At 48.3% G+C, this 15,936-nt stretch overlaps 7 protein-coding genes across 7 annotated transcripts; 4 read left to right on the forward strand and 3 right to left on the reverse strand.

Moving 5' to 3' along the window:
• Positions 1-2,470: 2,470 nt before the first annotated feature.
• FPSE_04302 (uncharacterized protein) lies at positions 2,471-4,361 on the forward strand (the record flags this gene model as incomplete). Its single annotated transcript, XM_009257420.1, has 2 exons — positions 2,471-3,284; positions 3,337-4,361. The coding sequence occupies 2 exons, from the start codon at positions 2,471-2,473 to the stop codon at positions 4,359-4,361; spliced, it is 1,839 nt and encodes a 612-aa protein (XP_009255695.1).
• Positions 4,362-5,097: 736 nt separating this feature from the next.
• FPSE_04301 (uncharacterized protein) lies at positions 5,098-6,144 on the reverse strand (the record flags this gene model as incomplete). Its single annotated transcript, XM_009257419.1, has 1 exon — positions 5,098-6,144. One exon carries the CDS (start codon positions 6,142-6,144, stop codon positions 5,098-5,100), a length of 1,047 nt encoding a protein of 348 aa, XP_009255694.1.
• Positions 6,145-6,611: 467 nt separating this feature from the next.
• On the forward strand, positions 6,612-7,337 carry FPSE_04300 (uncharacterized protein; the record flags this gene model as incomplete). The annotated part of the gene is made up of 4 exons (XM_009257418.1): positions 6,612-6,683; positions 6,928-6,941; positions 7,126-7,176; positions 7,319-7,337. 4 exons carry the CDS (start codon positions 6,612-6,614, stop codon positions 7,335-7,337), a joined length of 156 nt encoding a protein of 51 aa, XP_009255693.1.
• A 652-nt stretch (positions 7,338-7,989) lies between these two features.
• On the reverse strand, positions 7,990-10,304 carry FPSE_04299 (uncharacterized protein; the record flags this gene model as incomplete). The annotated part of the gene is made up of 3 exons (XM_009257417.1): positions 7,990-9,453; positions 9,506-10,233; positions 10,280-10,304. 3 exons carry the CDS (start codon positions 10,302-10,304, stop codon positions 7,990-7,992), a joined length of 2,217 nt encoding a protein of 738 aa, XP_009255692.1.
• A 1,085-nt stretch (positions 10,305-11,389) lies between these two features.
• Positions 11,390-12,293, forward strand: FPSE_04298 (uncharacterized protein; the record flags this gene model as incomplete). Its single annotated transcript, XM_009257416.1, has 3 exons — positions 11,390-11,652; positions 11,699-11,732; positions 11,784-12,293. 3 exons carry the CDS (start codon positions 11,390-11,392, stop codon positions 12,291-12,293), a joined length of 807 nt encoding a protein of 268 aa, XP_009255691.1.
• A 231-nt stretch (positions 12,294-12,524) lies between these two features.
• FPSE_04297 (uncharacterized protein) lies at positions 12,525-14,087 on the reverse strand (the record flags this gene model as incomplete). The annotated part of the gene is made up of 3 exons (XM_009257415.1): positions 12,525-13,502; positions 13,552-13,753; positions 13,804-14,087. 3 exons carry the CDS (start codon positions 14,085-14,087, stop codon positions 12,525-12,527), a joined length of 1,464 nt encoding a protein of 487 aa, XP_009255690.1.
• A 1,187-nt stretch (positions 14,088-15,274) lies between these two features.
• FPSE_04296 (uncharacterized protein) lies at positions 15,275-15,922 on the forward strand (the record flags this gene model as incomplete). Its single annotated transcript, XM_009257414.1, has 1 exon — positions 15,275-15,922. The coding sequence occupies one exon, from the start codon at positions 15,275-15,277 to the stop codon at positions 15,920-15,922; it is 648 nt and encodes a 215-aa protein (XP_009255689.1).
• Between the last annotated feature and the right edge of the window lie 14 nt (positions 15,923-15,936).

Below are 15,936 nucleotides of genomic sequence, written 5' to 3' on the forward strand. Positions count from 1 at the left end.
CATACCTGCCCACTCAAGTCAGTAATGGACCCGACGAATGGACACATCAAAGTGACTGACCTACTACACCAACGGTTACTGACCAACGCACACGATATCCAAGACCAACAACGATAGAAACATCCTGGGTTTTCCACCAGCCGTATCACTGATCGCTACCGAGCTGTTCCACTGAGCGATGGTTATCATCTTCTGTATACAGATCCCCGCACGGGGACCCTTTCCTTGGGCACTGATGTACCAGCAGGGTCCTCGGATCGCTTAATCTGCGAGGCCCGATTTCGTCCCCCGTTTGATTTCTCGCTACCGGTTTTATACACAGCCAAATTCGACGACTGGTGTGACCTCTATGTTGTTGCAACTTTTTCGGCTGGCGGTGGAGACGATTGTCTAGGTTCTCTAGAGGAAGGTCCCGGTGTCAAGCCTTTGAGCTTTGATCCACCAAAGGCTTTAGACATGGGCATGCAGATGATCGTACTTTATATTGTGCCCCTCAACCTGTTTGACATCATATCGGAAGACAGATATAGCCAAGAGTGTACGATTGCAAACCAGCATGAGACGGACGGCGATCTGACGATGGGTGAAGCGCCGGTCAAGGGAAGCAGCAATAACATTCAATTTGCACATGATGCCTTAGAAGGAAAGACGGCGCGTCACATGTTCGAAATTCGAGGACAGCCTGTTGCTCAGTGTCACGACGTAGTGGAGCTTGCCTTGGATTTAGGACTTGACACGGTCCTTTGGGCATTCAGCGCACAAGGGTGGACGCGGGCGTGGGCTTTGCATGGTGGGCGTGGGGACACCTCTAGCCATGTATTGGTGCAACCAGATGGATGTTTACGACATGTCGATTCTAACGGAGACTGTATCATGACCGATGGCGATCAGTTTTTCCCAACGCCAAACGTGACGATTGAGCCTATAACGAATCTGGAGGCGATCATGTCGATAAAGGCAGATGCGACCTTACAAGTGCCACAAGAAAGGTACTGTGGCCCTTTGAATGGACGTGTTTTGAGAATATGAGAGAGGGTCAACAGGGCATCGATGCATGGTCAGTGTAGCGCTGAAGGGAATCGCGAGGATGGGCATGGAACTTCGCTACTGGGTAGCAGAAAGGTTGACCACCTAAACTTAGGGTACAAAAATAATTAGCCTAAAGACTATAGTTTTAGTAGCATAAAATGACCTACTAATTTCGTCTCTTATGTTCTCAGCGGCCAATTCTGGCAGGGGTGACAGAGAAGATTCGGTGATATTCGGGAAGAACAGAAATTGCATTGTCAGTCAACACTTGATAGATAGCATCGATAACAACATGATTCATTTTTGACATACGATTACTTTACGTTTGGGCCAGGTCAGATGACCACTTCATGTGACAGATCATGTGATTCAATTCATTCGACCTAGCTGCGCAACCTTTATCCTGCATAAGAACCCACCAATCTTCTTCAGTGCTGGAAGGAGAAAACGTGGGTTGAAGAGCAGGTATTGCTTTTCTATTGTGCGGGAATAAGGTTGCACTTATGCCCTACTTTCTATGACTCTTGATGCAGGGCGCCGAAGGCATATTTTGCTTGAACGTGTACCAACCACTCAATGATTCATTTTTGAAGTAATTCCCAGTGCTATTTCCGACAGACGAACAGGGATCAGGGTAGCATCAATGACGTTGGCGAGAAGCTTGAGTCTTTTAGCTTGTCTCGTTAGTTGAGAGGTTCAGCCTAGGGATCAAGTTCCGATGACGGGGCGATAGCTAGGTAGAGAACAGCTTCAGATCCACATCGGGTCCGAGGTGGAGAGTGAAGAACGCCCGTAAAGCTCTTGAAATGTGACGGAGATAGACCGAAGACCAGAGTCGAGATAAGTCTGAGTGCGTGCTAAGCAGAATGAAAGAAAAGACAGTTCAAATAAAGGAGAAGAGGCGAAGATAGGTGGCTGATAATGACGCTCTGGGAGTGACAAGGATAGGGAATATTATGGCATGATAGAAGAAGACAATATTGCACTGCACCTGAACACCGAAGTATCCCCATTCAACTGTTGCCAAACCCCTGTGCCTGTGCCTGTGCCTGTGCCTGTGCTTGTGCCTGTAAATATCTTTGTTGATGTCCTCGGAATGAGCCGTACGGTAGGTAATCCGTTAAAGTGGATTCTCTCAGGTCCGGGTGGTGGTATCCACTTCCCACGGTGCAGACCCGGTATTCGGGTGCGGCGTTATCAAGTGGAGCCCTGTATTTCATCGTTTTTTTACCTACTGTTAGTCGGCTCTATGGAAACAAGAGAACAGGTATATAGAGGTGGGTTTGCTCCCCTCGTATTTAAACATGAAATCATTCTATCTATCTGGTTTCAAATATAGCTTGCGTGAGACATTGACTTGATTTTCATCTCGCACTTTCTTATATCTTCTTATACACTTAATCAACATCCCAGAGTTGAATACTCTACACATACATACAAAATGGATCAACCAAACTCAAGTAGATCATCGACAACCCTCGAAAACGGAACTCGTCCAGACGAAGCAACATTTGCTCCCTTAAACACCCACCAGAGCACAATGTCCCGCGTCCGCCGCTCCCTCTCTCACAGCCACTCAAGAGACGGTTCTCAGAAGGAACATCGAGATCCGGACCTCGATATCGATCTTCCCTATCGTACCCTCAGCGCAAACGCCAATCTCGATGAATACCGTGTTGAAGTCCCCGGCGGTGCCATCCCCGGTCCCGTCCAGCCTGAGGAGATCGCTCGAAAATCTACAAACCACGAGCCCGGAACGGAACGCCGCTACAAGCTCGTCACTTTCACGCCGGGAGACCCTGAGAATCCCAAGAACTGGAGCAAGGCGTACAAGTGGTGGTGCACTATGTGCGTTGCGCTGACATGCTTCGTCGTCGCTTTTTGCTCGTCCGTCATCACTGCTGATATCGCGGGTGTGACCAAGGATCTCAATGTCAGCAATGAGCTTGCTCTTGCGAGTATCAGTCTGTTTGTCGTTGGCTTTGGCGTTGGACCTATGGCTTTCGCGCCTTTGTCTGAGATTTACGGTCGAAGGATTATCTACGGCTCTACCCTCTTCATTGCTTTCATCTTTATTATTCCTTGCGCCGTGGCCAAGAACATCGAGACTCTTCTCGTCTGCCGTGCCATTGATGGTATTGCTTTCTCTGCGCCTATGACCCTTGTCGGTGGCACACTTGCCGATATGTGGAGGAATGAAGAGCGTGGTGTTCCCATGGCCGCATTCTCTGCTGCTCCCTTTATCGGTCCTGCTAGTAAGTCAACTGCCATCGAACCTTCATAGCACAAATACTAATAACCGTCTAGTTGGTCCTCTCGTTGGTGGTTTCCTCTCCGATGCTGCTGGCTGGCGCTGGCTCTACTGGATCCAACTCATCCTGGCCTTTGTCGTCTGGATCCTCATCACCTTTACCGTCCCCGAGACCTATGCCCCAACCATTCTGGCCCGTCGCGCTCGCAAGCTCCGAGCCGAAACTGGAGAGACCGACCATGTAACTGAGCAAGAGCTCGATCTGCGCCCAATCTCTGAACGTCTTCGAATCTTCCTCATCCGACCTTTCCAGCTCCTCTTTGGCGAGCTCATCGTGTGTCTCATTTCGCTGTACATGAGTGTCCTCTACGGTCTTTTGTACATGTTCTTCGTCGCCTACCCCATAGTCTACCAAAAGGGCAAGGGATACTCTGCTGGAAAGACTGGTCTTATGTTTATTCCCATTGCAGTCGGTGTCCTTATGTCCGCTTTCTGCGCCCCCTTCGTCAACAAGCACTACCTCACGCTTGTTAAGAAGCACAACGGTCACCCTCCCGCTGAAGTCCGTCTGATTCCCATGATGATTTCATGTTGGTGCATCCCCATCGGTCTCTTCATCTTTGCCTGGACTTCATACTCAGACCTCTCCTGGGCTGGTCCGGCCATGGGTGGTTTCCCTGTCGGATTTGGGTTCATCTTCCTCTACAACTCTGCCAACAACTACCTCGTCGATTCTTACCAACACCAAGCCGCTTCTGCTCTCGCCGCAAAGACTTGTATCCGAAGTTTCTGGGGTGCTGCCGTCGTTCTCTTCACTGAGCAGATGTACGAGCGTCTCGGCGACCAGTGGGCATCGACCCTTCTAGCCTTCCTCGGTCTTGCATGCTGTGCTATTCCCTTTATGTTCTGGAAGTACGGTGCCAAGATCCGAGAGCGCAGCAAGTACGCTTACGCTGGCGAGGACGAGAGTGTCGACGATATTGAAAAGGTCAAGAGCCACAACGCCTCGGGCGGTCAGGTTCGCAATGATTCCGATGACGAAGACTTGCGCCGTGCTCGAAGCTACGTGAGCAATCCTTAAGGAAATCAATGAGATTTGGCTTTCTGTTGTCTTGTCCTTGATGGGCTGTTTCACTACAAAAATAGACTTGGATTTAGACTCAGGTGGCGGCGGCGGTTAGAAAGAGATAGAGTGGTAATAATGAGGACAGGACTTGCATAGGAGTTGGATATGCACGGAAAAGCATTGGAATGTACTTCGATATTTAGCATAATACCTTTTGAACTTAGGATTGTTTTATTGAACAAACTGTACCATCAGTGTTTCTATAGTATGCTCTTTGATAAGAGTGTGCCGTGTCTTCCCAGAGAAACAATGCTGACCATTTGCAACCCAAACCTAATGCATTCCCCATTTTCCTTTTACCACAGAACCAACGCTGTACAGTGTACGAAAACCATGTAATAAAACTTTGACGCACCTGCCACCACCAGGATCCTTAGAAACGGGAATTCCAGGGGATAAGGAGAGGTTCATGCGACCTTGACTTGTGTCGGTGCCCTTCGGTGATGAGATGGGTCGCATCAGAATCCTCAAGGTCCACTTGGTGAGTGTAATATGTAGCAAGGGATCGTCTCTCTTGATCTCCCCCACTAGAGCTCTTTCACTATACCAATACTGGAATGACGACAAAAAAAACGAGAGCAAATTCAGATAAGAGCTCAAGCTATTAGCGGTTTGAGTGGACCCTCAATCCTTCTTTTCTGATACGCGGCAACGACGAACAATAGGAATTGGGAAAGAAACAAGGCCATCTTTAGATGGCACGGACGGGCAGTGAGTCACGACGTCGCAGCTTAGGATCCTTGGTCAGTGAGTTCTTGCTCGTCTTGCTCTCTATCCACTCTTCAAGATTGCTGAGAGTACACTCAGCGATCTCGGTGAGAGCCTCCTCGGTAAAGAAGGCCTGGTGGCCACACACTACCACGTTGGGGAAGGTCATGAGACGCATAAGCTTGTCGTCTTGGATGATTGTTGATGAATGGTCATTGTAGAAGAGCTCTCCTTCTGCCTCGTACACATCAAGGGCTAGACCACCAATATGGTTCGTCTTGAGTGCATGAATGACAGCTTCGGTGTCGAGCAGGCCACCTCGTGAGGTGTTGACCAGCATAGCGCCCTTCTTCATCAGAGCTATGGTGTCGCGGTTGATGATGTGTCGAGTCTTCTCCATGAGTGGACAATGCAGACTGACGATATCGCACTGGGGCAAAAGGTCCTCGAGATCCTTGTACTCGCCATATTCCTCAAAGGCTGGCGAAGGGAAGGGATCGTATGCAAGCAATCTGCAACCGAAACCTTTCATGATACGTGCAGTGGCAAGACCGATCTTGCCGACACCCACGATACCGACAGTCTTGCCACAGAGGGTCCTTCCGAGAAGGCCATCAAGAGAAAAATTACCCTCACGAACACGGTTGTAGGCGCGGTGGGTCTTGCGGTTGAGAGTTTGGATGAGAGCAACGGCGAATTCAGCAACAGCCTCGGGCGAGTACGAAGGAACATTTGCGACCATTATGCGGTGTCGCTGAGCGGCTTCGAGATCAACGTTGTTGAAACCTGCGCATCGCAGCAAGATAGCTTTGATGCCAAATTCTGCCAGGGCTGACATGACATTGTCGTTAACAATATCGTTGACAAAGACACAAATGGCGTCGGCTCCTTCGACGAGAGAGACGGTATCTTCGTTAAGAGCAAACTCATGGAAGACGAGCTCGATGCCAGAGGAAGCATGCTTGGCGTTGACAACAGACGTCAAGTACTTTTTGTCATAGGGCTTCGTGCTGAATACGGCGAGCTTCATATTGAACGGTAGGTAAGCGTAGGAGATTGGGTGAAAATGAACGAAAGAGATGTGAAGATTGAGTCGAATGAATGTAAGAAAGTAGTAGATATTTTTGTGTGACTTTAAACTCTTTCCTTAATTGCGCGGGGTCCTGAATCTGAGCTGGGGTGTGAGCTTGGAAGGTGCAGGAGACTTGCTGGGCATTCTCCACAACAGGAAGGCTCGTCTGAAGTATAAATATACCTTAAATTTACGCACCCGAGTATATACAACTCAACTTGCCCAGGTAACCTCAGCCATCTACCAACAGAGACAAAAAAGGAGATGAAGCCACTTCTCAGGCAAGCACAGCCGCCTAGCATACGATGAAATAGGAGGCCGTATGCCGCCAATAATTTTGTATATTGTTTGCAATCATAGCGGTGTCGTCAGCATGTGCCTTGGAAGATCAGGCCATTTTGATAGTCCTAGCTTGAATGCCAAGCATGTTTATGCGTCTTTTTGAGGGGAGAAGGGCTGCTTGGATGCAAGCTTGTTATTCAGTTGGGCCTTCACATGTGAGTAAACTCAATATTCAATTGTTTCGGAATATTTTATATTCGCGGATGTTTCTTGGGGGACGCATTCCTCTTCATCTATACGTACCTATGCAACATAACTAAATTTGTACCTAAGCGTTATACATACAAACGGAAATATCTGCAGCAACATTGAATTTCATAGACATCTCATGTCTCAAGAGTTCCTGACTCATTCTGTCTCCTTTTAATATGAGAAATAAACACACAAAATTACCCATAGAAAGCAATTGTTCGGTGTGCGTGTCCGGGGTTCCGGGGTTTATGAGCCCCACCCGGGCCCGTCCATCGGCCGATATGCAAGGAACAAGGACAAGGACAAGGGACAAGGGATATAGAGACCCCAGTCGCTCCTTGACAGTGGCCTGATTTTAGAATCGTCAGTTTTCCATCTCGAAGACGACTGAAATTGTTTTGTTAGGCTCGCGGACCTGGTTTGGGCATCCGTGTTCAAGTACCTATACAAGGATACGTACGTTGAGTCATTGTCAGAGTGATTTCGAAATCACAAAGGATGTCTGGATGCACTGGCTTTTTCAAGGCGCTTACCTTCTGCTATGCCTCAACTCTATGTGTTTGATCATATATAATAAGCAATACAAACTGTTTGGTAGTGAGTGCTCTTTCACTTGAAAAAAAGAATAAAGAGTTATAGAATCCTACATATGTCGATAGTGAATAATAGTTCATGATACTTCTGTAGCCTGCAGTCGAACATCATTCTTTAGCCCCCGCATAGTTTTAAAAGGATTGAGATGGTGCAATCGATATTCTTTAGAGGCCTTTCTCATAACAATACCCATGGTCGAAGGGGGAAAGACCGGCACGTTGATAGTTACCACCGATAACAATTTACTCTTATATCTTTACTCTGGCAGTTATTGCTCACAGATGTGATACGTCTCTATTCTACATAAACGTTTACTTTTATCAGTCAATGCATACTCGTCACGTTACTAAGATAGGTAGTAGAGGCGCCGCAAACTGCATGTTCGGAGCAGCAGATAAGAGTGGCTGCAGATGATCTGACCATGCTAGCCAGCTAAACTAACATTGAAACCCAAAGGACTGGCTCCTCCACATTCTTCGGATGCACCTCTTTCTACCCGAGGAGATAGGATTCAGATCTCATCTTGCATCTCATTCTCTAGCTGTGGAGAGAGTTACATAGACATCGGCCCGGTCCATATCCCTGTTCCAACTTGCCGCGGAGATGCTTCACAATCACCACCAAATCTCAGTCACTGATCATTACTTGCTTTCACATCTATATAAGAAATGCCATCTACCGAGTATAATTCCCAGTGATTGTATAGTCCTTCTTCGGCCCCTTGACCGTATACTCAATCTGCCACTCCTTCAGATTCACAGCCTGGAACGCAAAGTTGTACTTGACATCGTAATAATCATCAATGCACAAATGACCCGCCTTTGCCGCCCACCCCTTCTCCGTTGGTTTCGTAAACTCGATGTCGTGGAAGAGATAGTCTGCTCGCTTGAGGTCATCAGGCTTGGCAAACCAGACGCTCAGTACGTCCTTAAGCTCGTTGTAACGCCATACGTAGCGACGTGTGGCTTTGAAGCCGAAACCTTGACTAGTCTTGAACTCGCCTTCTTCGATGTAGAGGTACTCCATGCCTAGCTCGTCGCCATCTGTGGATTCTTCGCTGGGGTTGCCGGCGCATCGTAAACCGTCGGTAGTCTTCTCACGGAGGAGAAATTGCGCCGTACCGCTGAAGTGGCCACTTGGGTGTGATGGCAATTTGCTAACAAGATCACGCTCCAATTTCCACGTACCGAGAAGGCTTCGGAATACAGCGTGAGGCACAAATCGGGATGTTGTAAGGCCGTCAGTCGCATCCTTTCTCGTCTGTTCTAGTGATGTTGTCGCGGCGTGCTTTGATTCTTGATCATCACTTGGGTTTGTGTATCTTGCTGGCGTGAGCATGTCCAAAGGAAGGTTGTTATGTGGCAGCTCGGGAACAGGAGGCGTCAGTGGTTCGCTGATTTGAACTTCAAGCGCTTCTGCAATTTCGTTCATCAGGTAAGGGTAGTCTCCCATCGGGAATTGAGATACACGGGGGTCATCTCGTAGGTCGAGGGTCCGCTGGATGGACACATCATCAAGAAGCTTGCGCTTGAAGACCTCGGAATTGCGCCCCGGTAAAACGTTATCTGACCACAGTGCCGCTACAAATCGAGCTTGCATTTGCATCACACCCCAGTATGGTGATCGATAGAAACCGACGAAGCCCAAGTCGGGAACTTGTGGGTGATGGGTTCCATGGAAAGCCAAAGCAACGGGCTGATCGACGTGCTTCGGCGAGAACTGAAGTGCCTGAAGTACATCGCTGGGGAGATAGCTTATACAAGGTGAAGCATCGAATCCAGTCGCGGCCACTACAGCTGCAACGTCCTCAACCTTTGAGCCATCGGACAATCTTGCTGTAGAGCCCTCAAGAGCTTCGGCCTTGCCGTTTGATAGTGTGATCAATCCGGATCGAACAAAATCGGTGTACCATTCGCTGACAGCTAGGTAGGGTTGCTTGTCGTCGTTTGTGCCATCAGTTTTGAGCAAAGGAGAAAATTCAGATTGGTCGGTTCCAAGAACGCCCTTGTAAATTCCGTGAACAACCTTGGCTGTTTCTTCAGGGATGTGTCCCTGTGTGTTGGCCAGTGGTTTGGGTCGGTTGTTGAGGTTGTAGGATGAAAAGTCGAGCGGAAGGAAAGGCGCGGCTTTGTTTGTCGGCTTATTCCATGTTAGTTGGCTGGTCATGATGAGAACGTATGAGAATGTTTACCTTGGGACTGGTATAGAGGGGAAATACCCAGATCGGACGCTGAATGACATGGTGGACACTGTATTTGTCGACATCTGTGATCCTTGATGTATGGGGTAAATTGGTCTCAGATGAGAGATGCGCAGCAATTGTTCCTGCGATCTCAACACCAGACATTTGCCCTCCCACAACAAGAATTTTTCCACCGCCTGATCGGCCTTTGCTCAGCAGGCTCTTGACGTCTCTATAATGGCTGCTGTGAACAACTGGGATGTTCTTCTCTTTTTCCAGACTTTCGGGTACTATGGGTTTTCCAAAGAAACCAGAAGCAACCAAGAGGTAGTCAAAGCTCTGTGTCTCGGTCCCAACATCTGACTTGACATTGACAGTCCAGCCATGGGCCGCTGCTTGTGGACGCTCTGCGCTCTCAACACGAGTACGAAGCTTCAATTCGAAATTTTCATTATCCTTCAAGAAGCGCTCGAGGTATTTGCGGAGATACTTTCCAACCATCCAGCCTTGTGGGAGTTGAGGGTCGCTGTCTTCCCAAGCAAGTTCACTGAACTGCATTGTATGTCTGCTCTGGTTCGACCACATGAAAGGATGAACCTGGCGTCCATCGTCTGTCTTGGACGTTGGCCAAAGACCCCCGATATCCTTCTGAGCATCGAAAATAGTGACCTTGAACTCGCCAGGAGCAGTATTGTGCAATAGCGTCTTGGCCGCAACAAGTCCCGAAGGACCGGCACCTATCATAATTAGCAAGGGTGTTCAGAAGAACAACGCATAACTTACCAACAATGCAGACCGTTTTGGCCATGTTTCTCACACCAAACAGGTACTTGGAGATGCTCATACAATAACTAGCCTAACCCCTGTTCAAAAGCTTGCTCTCGCAATGAAACAAGACAGGGTTGAGCGATTTGTAGCGGGAGAGCTAGGATGAGTGAACCTTGCTGGTTGCCGAGGAATCCTATGCAAACCGCAAACTTCTATCCCTCATCAACAGTAGTTACTGTGTCCCAACAACTCAACGTCAACGGTCAAGGGCGGCCCCAAGGTTGATATACAACCAGCAGTGAGCAAAGACATCCAATGGGTGTCCCCTCCATAAACGGGTTAGTTCATCGCAGCTCCGCAACTCCCGACAGCTTGGCCGCTGACTAAGCCCTTGTGCTTGAGTGAGGGCATCGACTTGCGAATCTGTCTATCTTCGAATAATGATCAGTGTTCAATTGGTTGAGAGGGACACCCTCTTCTTCAAAATCTGACTTCTTGCCGTGAGGCTCCGTTGTATCAGAGTAAGTAAGTGACCATGCTGACAAGGGCGTAGACTCAACAGTGATTTGCGTACAAGCTGTAGGTGTAACACCAAAACAAGATGCCCATAACATCGGTAGATACACTGCTTTACATGAATGGAACAATTGACATGGCCGGCAGTTCAGTCGATATTATTCAGCCCAAAGATACCAGTACTACAAAATTATGCGCCAATGACTATACATATGACCTTAGCTCGCACTACAACAACACCACTAACACCATTATCTGACATCGCAACTCCAATACTTACCAAGGGCACTAGTTACAGGACAAAATGATCTGCAAAATTCACCTTGATGGCGAGCAAAAACGCAAGAATATCGCCAACTTAAAGATCCATATTCAATGCTGTCGACCATTCGGCATGTGTAATTACCCCACTTCGTTGCGAATGTCGTCATAACTTACAAATTATAACGTTGAAAGTTCAAGAGGTTCCTAGTTACGAAAAGCGACAGACTTAAATACTCAAGTCAACCTATTTTAGCGATGGTATCCAAAACCAATTGATCTCAAGAACTCATTTCATACCCGTACCAGCTTACCACACCCTCTTCAATCTCAGTTCATAAATACAACATGGCTTCTCATCACGTCCTTCTTGTCGGTGGTCATGGCAAGATCGCCCAGCTTCTTACTCCTCTCCTGCTCAAGCGTTCGTGGACTGTCACCAGTGTCATTCGAACTGCAGAGCAGACCCCCGCCATTGAGAAGCTTGGAGCCGGCCTCCCCGGTAAACTCAATGTTCTCGTGCGTAGCATTGAGGATATCGATTCTAGGGACAAGGCTCTCGGTGTCTTGAGCGAGGTTCAACCCGATTATGTTGCTTGGAGCGCGGGCAAGTCAGAGTGAAAACAAGAACTCGTAGTTGTACTCATTCTAACACAGTATAGGTGCTGGAGGCAAAGGTGGCGCTGAAAGGGTATGCATCTGACCATTCTCACATATCAGCTCATTCACTAACCCACTGCAGACTTTCAAGGTGGACCGAGATGCTGCCGTTCACCTCATTGAAGCCGCAGCTTCTGTGCCCAGTATTACCAAGTTCCTTCTTATCTCATACCTTGGCTCACGTCGCGCTGGTGCCCCATGGTGGCCCGCCGGTGAGTGGGACGACTTCCACGAAAAGGTCAACAACGGCGCTCTAGCCAACTACTACAAGGCCAAGATCGAGGCCGACGATGTTCTTTACAAGGTCTCCAAAAAGAGCCCCTCCCTCGTTGGTATCAACCTTCGGCCCGGGACCCTAAACGACAAGCCCGCCACAAAGGTCGAGCTTGGAAAGACCAAGCACATCTCTTCCCCTGACGGCATTAGCCGAGAGGCTGTCGCCGAGGTTGCCTCACATCTTCTTGCTGCTGATGGTGTGAAGAATGGATGGTATGATCTCCTTGACGGTAACGAGGATATTCCTGCTGCTGTTGATAGGGTCGTCAAGGAAGGCGTGGATGCGGCTCAGGGCGAAGCCATCTACAATGCTTAAGAATACCTGGAATCTAATCACAACGACAAATTTATATGATACACTTAGCCGAAATAAAACACTCTGATTTACAGTATTTTTTGATGTGATTTCCGCTTTTAGATACCTAATGCTCGACTCTCTGCCTTTAATATGGCGAATTGTATAACATCGCAGGCTAGACTACATGAATGCATTCCCCACACAAAAAATATGCCTTCTCCCAGTTCACATCGAGAAATTCCATACAAATTACTCTGTCACTGACTTCTCGGCATCCTCAGTGGAGCCGGCGCGAACTGGTCGAGTTCGCTCAAGGGTATCACGATAGTCTCCCTTGAAAGTTCCAAGTCGACTGTTGAGGCGGATCCCATCTGTACACTCTTCGGGTCGTTTGAACCACTCCGCTTTGGCTGTTCGCACTTCTTCACGGAGGACCTTCCAGCTGGTTGTAAAGTAAATCAGAGTGTTCCAGAAACCTTGGAGTGGGAGGACACAGCCGCTGGCCACACTCAGACTGAAACTGATTCTGTCCCCATGCGTCAGGCTGTAGAGTCGGTTGATTGAGCTCGGAATCCAGGTGATCAATACTGCAAAGCCAAAAATGAAGCTTGTACGAAGATACGCCATCTTTACTGGATCGAGTCGCTTGAGCTTCAAGGAAGCGTTGGATTTAATCGCACGAAGCCGGGTGATCAAAGTCGAAGATGGCTGTGGAGTGCTGTCAGACGTACAAACCGTCTCGAATCGTTGAGCTCTTCCAGAAGTAGTACGTTCGAGTTGCTCGAAGGAACCAGGCAAGACCCATGATTGAATACGTGGAGGGTTGGAACCAGTGTGCGCTGTAGCAGGTCGGGCAAGGCCAGGGTGTGTTGCCTGTCTTGGTTCCTCTCGTATGATCTGAACTTCCGTGACAGCAGTACCGTAGAACTCCTGACGACCCGTAAGATTCTGAGGATAACAGTCAGTATCTCCACTCTCGCTGATATCATGGGGAGAGGCTACCGCTTCAGAGGAACCTCGGTGCTCGCTGCTTGAGTAAGGGATACTGTCACTCCTTTCAACCTTCATTCCATCGACCACCAAATCCCTGAGCATATTTCGAGCATGGAAGACGTGGTATCCGACCGCAATATAGATCATGATTGAGAGGAAAGAAAAGATCCAGATCGGGATGTAGTAGGCGTAGAGGCGAACCAAACTCCAGTCGGTTCCAATCCAGCACCACAGCTTGAAATTGTCAGTTTGTGAATGGATTCTTAGCTTATGAGCTACTTACAGTAGCATCCCCAAACATGAGGCCTCTCGGAGAGTTGCGAATGGAGATCAAAACAATCGCTGGGATCAATGGACCGCCAAAGCAGATTATGCAGTAAAGCCAGGCATAGCTGCGAAACATTCGTGGATCGGCGTTGCAGAAGAAGACGAGAAACACGTTGATAGCCATGGCAAGAGACCACCAAGGGTCAGACTGCATGAACCTATGAAATATACGTCAGTAGAGAAGCCTAACGGGGGCAGATTCTAATACCATTCGAAGATGAAGGCCTGGGCCTGGCACAAGTGTGAGCTCTCACCTGCTTCGAGGCCATCATATCCGATCATAGATGCCACACTGGCACCGGCATTTGCAATCGAGGCGAAAACAAGGAAGAGGTTTGGAGTGGTCCGAAGCTTCTTGAACAAGGCGAAGCTCAATAAGAGAAAAATAATAGCCACCATAGAGCAGCCCGCGCCAAATCGTTCGATGGTAATGAGGACATTGATCTGGTCGGGCGTGAGAGTCTGCCCTTGCGGATGCCCCATACTCTCCATATTGAAGGCAGGTAGGTTTGGTCGAGTGCGAAGCCTTGTTGTTGGAGTTGGGAGATGTAGAGATGATGAGTGGTGGATGCGCACGCTGTGCGAGTAAACGCGAATAAGAACGAAGATGGAAGGAGCGAAAGAGGGGAAGGAAGGCAGTGAATCTTTGCCTCTAGGCAGGCAGGTACACAGTGAATCTCTGTATTTCTGCGGCAGGAACGCCCACCGTTCGGTATGTGCGATAAAGTTGGCAGGTGCGAGCAGTGGCAGCTCGTGTTTGTGGCTTGGTGCTTTTCTAGGTACATTATGTGATTCATTAAAGAATTCATTAATGGAGAACATGAGCTGGGGGACATGAACAACATTTCACGTCGAATGATTGCGTTGTTACTTAGAGTATGGTTATTGGTTTATATTGTTCTTGCCTCACGCTGCCTATCCTGTCTTTTTGCTGTGCACATGTAGTCTTCGTTTGATATCCCTTTGGTGTTTGCCGAGGTGTAACAAGCGCTCAGTCACAAAATATTACAAGTGAGCTTTCAACAGTTTGACTCGTCGAACACTCTTTTTATTCGGGTGTTGTAAATTTCTAACAGAGTGACATATCCTGGCTCGAATATGTTCAATTAGAGGGAGTTCCTGATGATGCTGGGCAGGCAACAGCACCAACTGTTTTTGACCAATAGTTAATTGAAAGGTCAAAAGATTAAATAAGCTACACAAGTTGGAACATGCTTCATATCCATACCTCCATAGCATTGAAGACAAAAATAATAAAATAGCAGAGCTCAATATGTTGAAGATGAATTAGAGTATACGCTATCCAATAGGAATGCCCTATTTTACCTTTCCTCTCCCCAATCGGCCAAGCCTCTGTAGGTACCTAGTCCAAAGTACTAGAGTACCTCGGCTTCACAGCATCCTTGACCAAGGTATGTCGATCAATATCCCTAATCCAGGCACAAGAACTCTCTTATCCCTCATACTTCCACCACTTCCACATTATAATTTATGGCCAATTGTATTATATGATGCGCTACATCAAACTTCTGAGACCTAGACTCCAAACCTCCACTGTATTGCCGAGCACTTGGAACTTCTCTCGACCGGCCCCGCTCTCTCGGGTCCGAAGCCGCTTCGGCCATCCCGTCAACACCAACCTCTCGGTCTCACACATCAACACCTTCTCATCAGCCACCATGGAGTATCCTGCTTACAGCAATTCAATCATCTGCCCAGCGCTTGATGTTGCGCCCGCCAACGCACCACCTGATCTGTTCGCTTCAGAGCTCTCCTTCTTTGCTTCGCATCCTTGGACTGCTTCTCTGCTGTCCGCACCGGATACGATCCCGTTTCTCCCATCGTGCCGGAATCCTCAATCATCTGCGCACGATCAGCTTTTTGGGAACTCGCTCAACAATGCTCGTGGCTTGACGCATTTCATCAGCTACTTCCGTGCGCCAAGTGTTGAGGTTGCCAAGAATCCATCGCACAACATCACTGAGATTGTTGTGCTGGTATCAGTGGGAGAGGGCGTGAGTGGGTATCCTGGTATCGTGCACGGCGGCATCGTTACAGCTCTCTTGGACGAATCTATGGGGACTATCTTCGATCTGAACGGCACGTTGGGTAAAGAGGCCAGAGCGTTCAAGACATCCAATGTAACAGGTGGAATAGAAGTAAAGTTTCTGAAACCCGTACCAACAGATAGTGTTCTTTGTATCACAGCTATTGCAGAGGAAATTGATGGTCGAAAGACCACAGTCAGGGGTGAGATGAAGGACGAGCAAGGGCAGCTGTTGGCGAGTTGCTCAAGCAAGTGGGTAGCGCTGAAGCCAAGCCTCTGATACGTAACAGAGGA

This window comes from Fusarium pseudograminearum, chromosome 4, assembly GCF_000303195.2.
Source record: "Fusarium pseudograminearum CS3096 chromosome 4, whole genome shotgun sequence".
In the NCBI taxonomy this organism is placed as follows: Eukaryota; Fungi; Ascomycota; class Sordariomycetes; order Hypocreales; family Nectriaceae; genus Fusarium; species Fusarium pseudograminearum.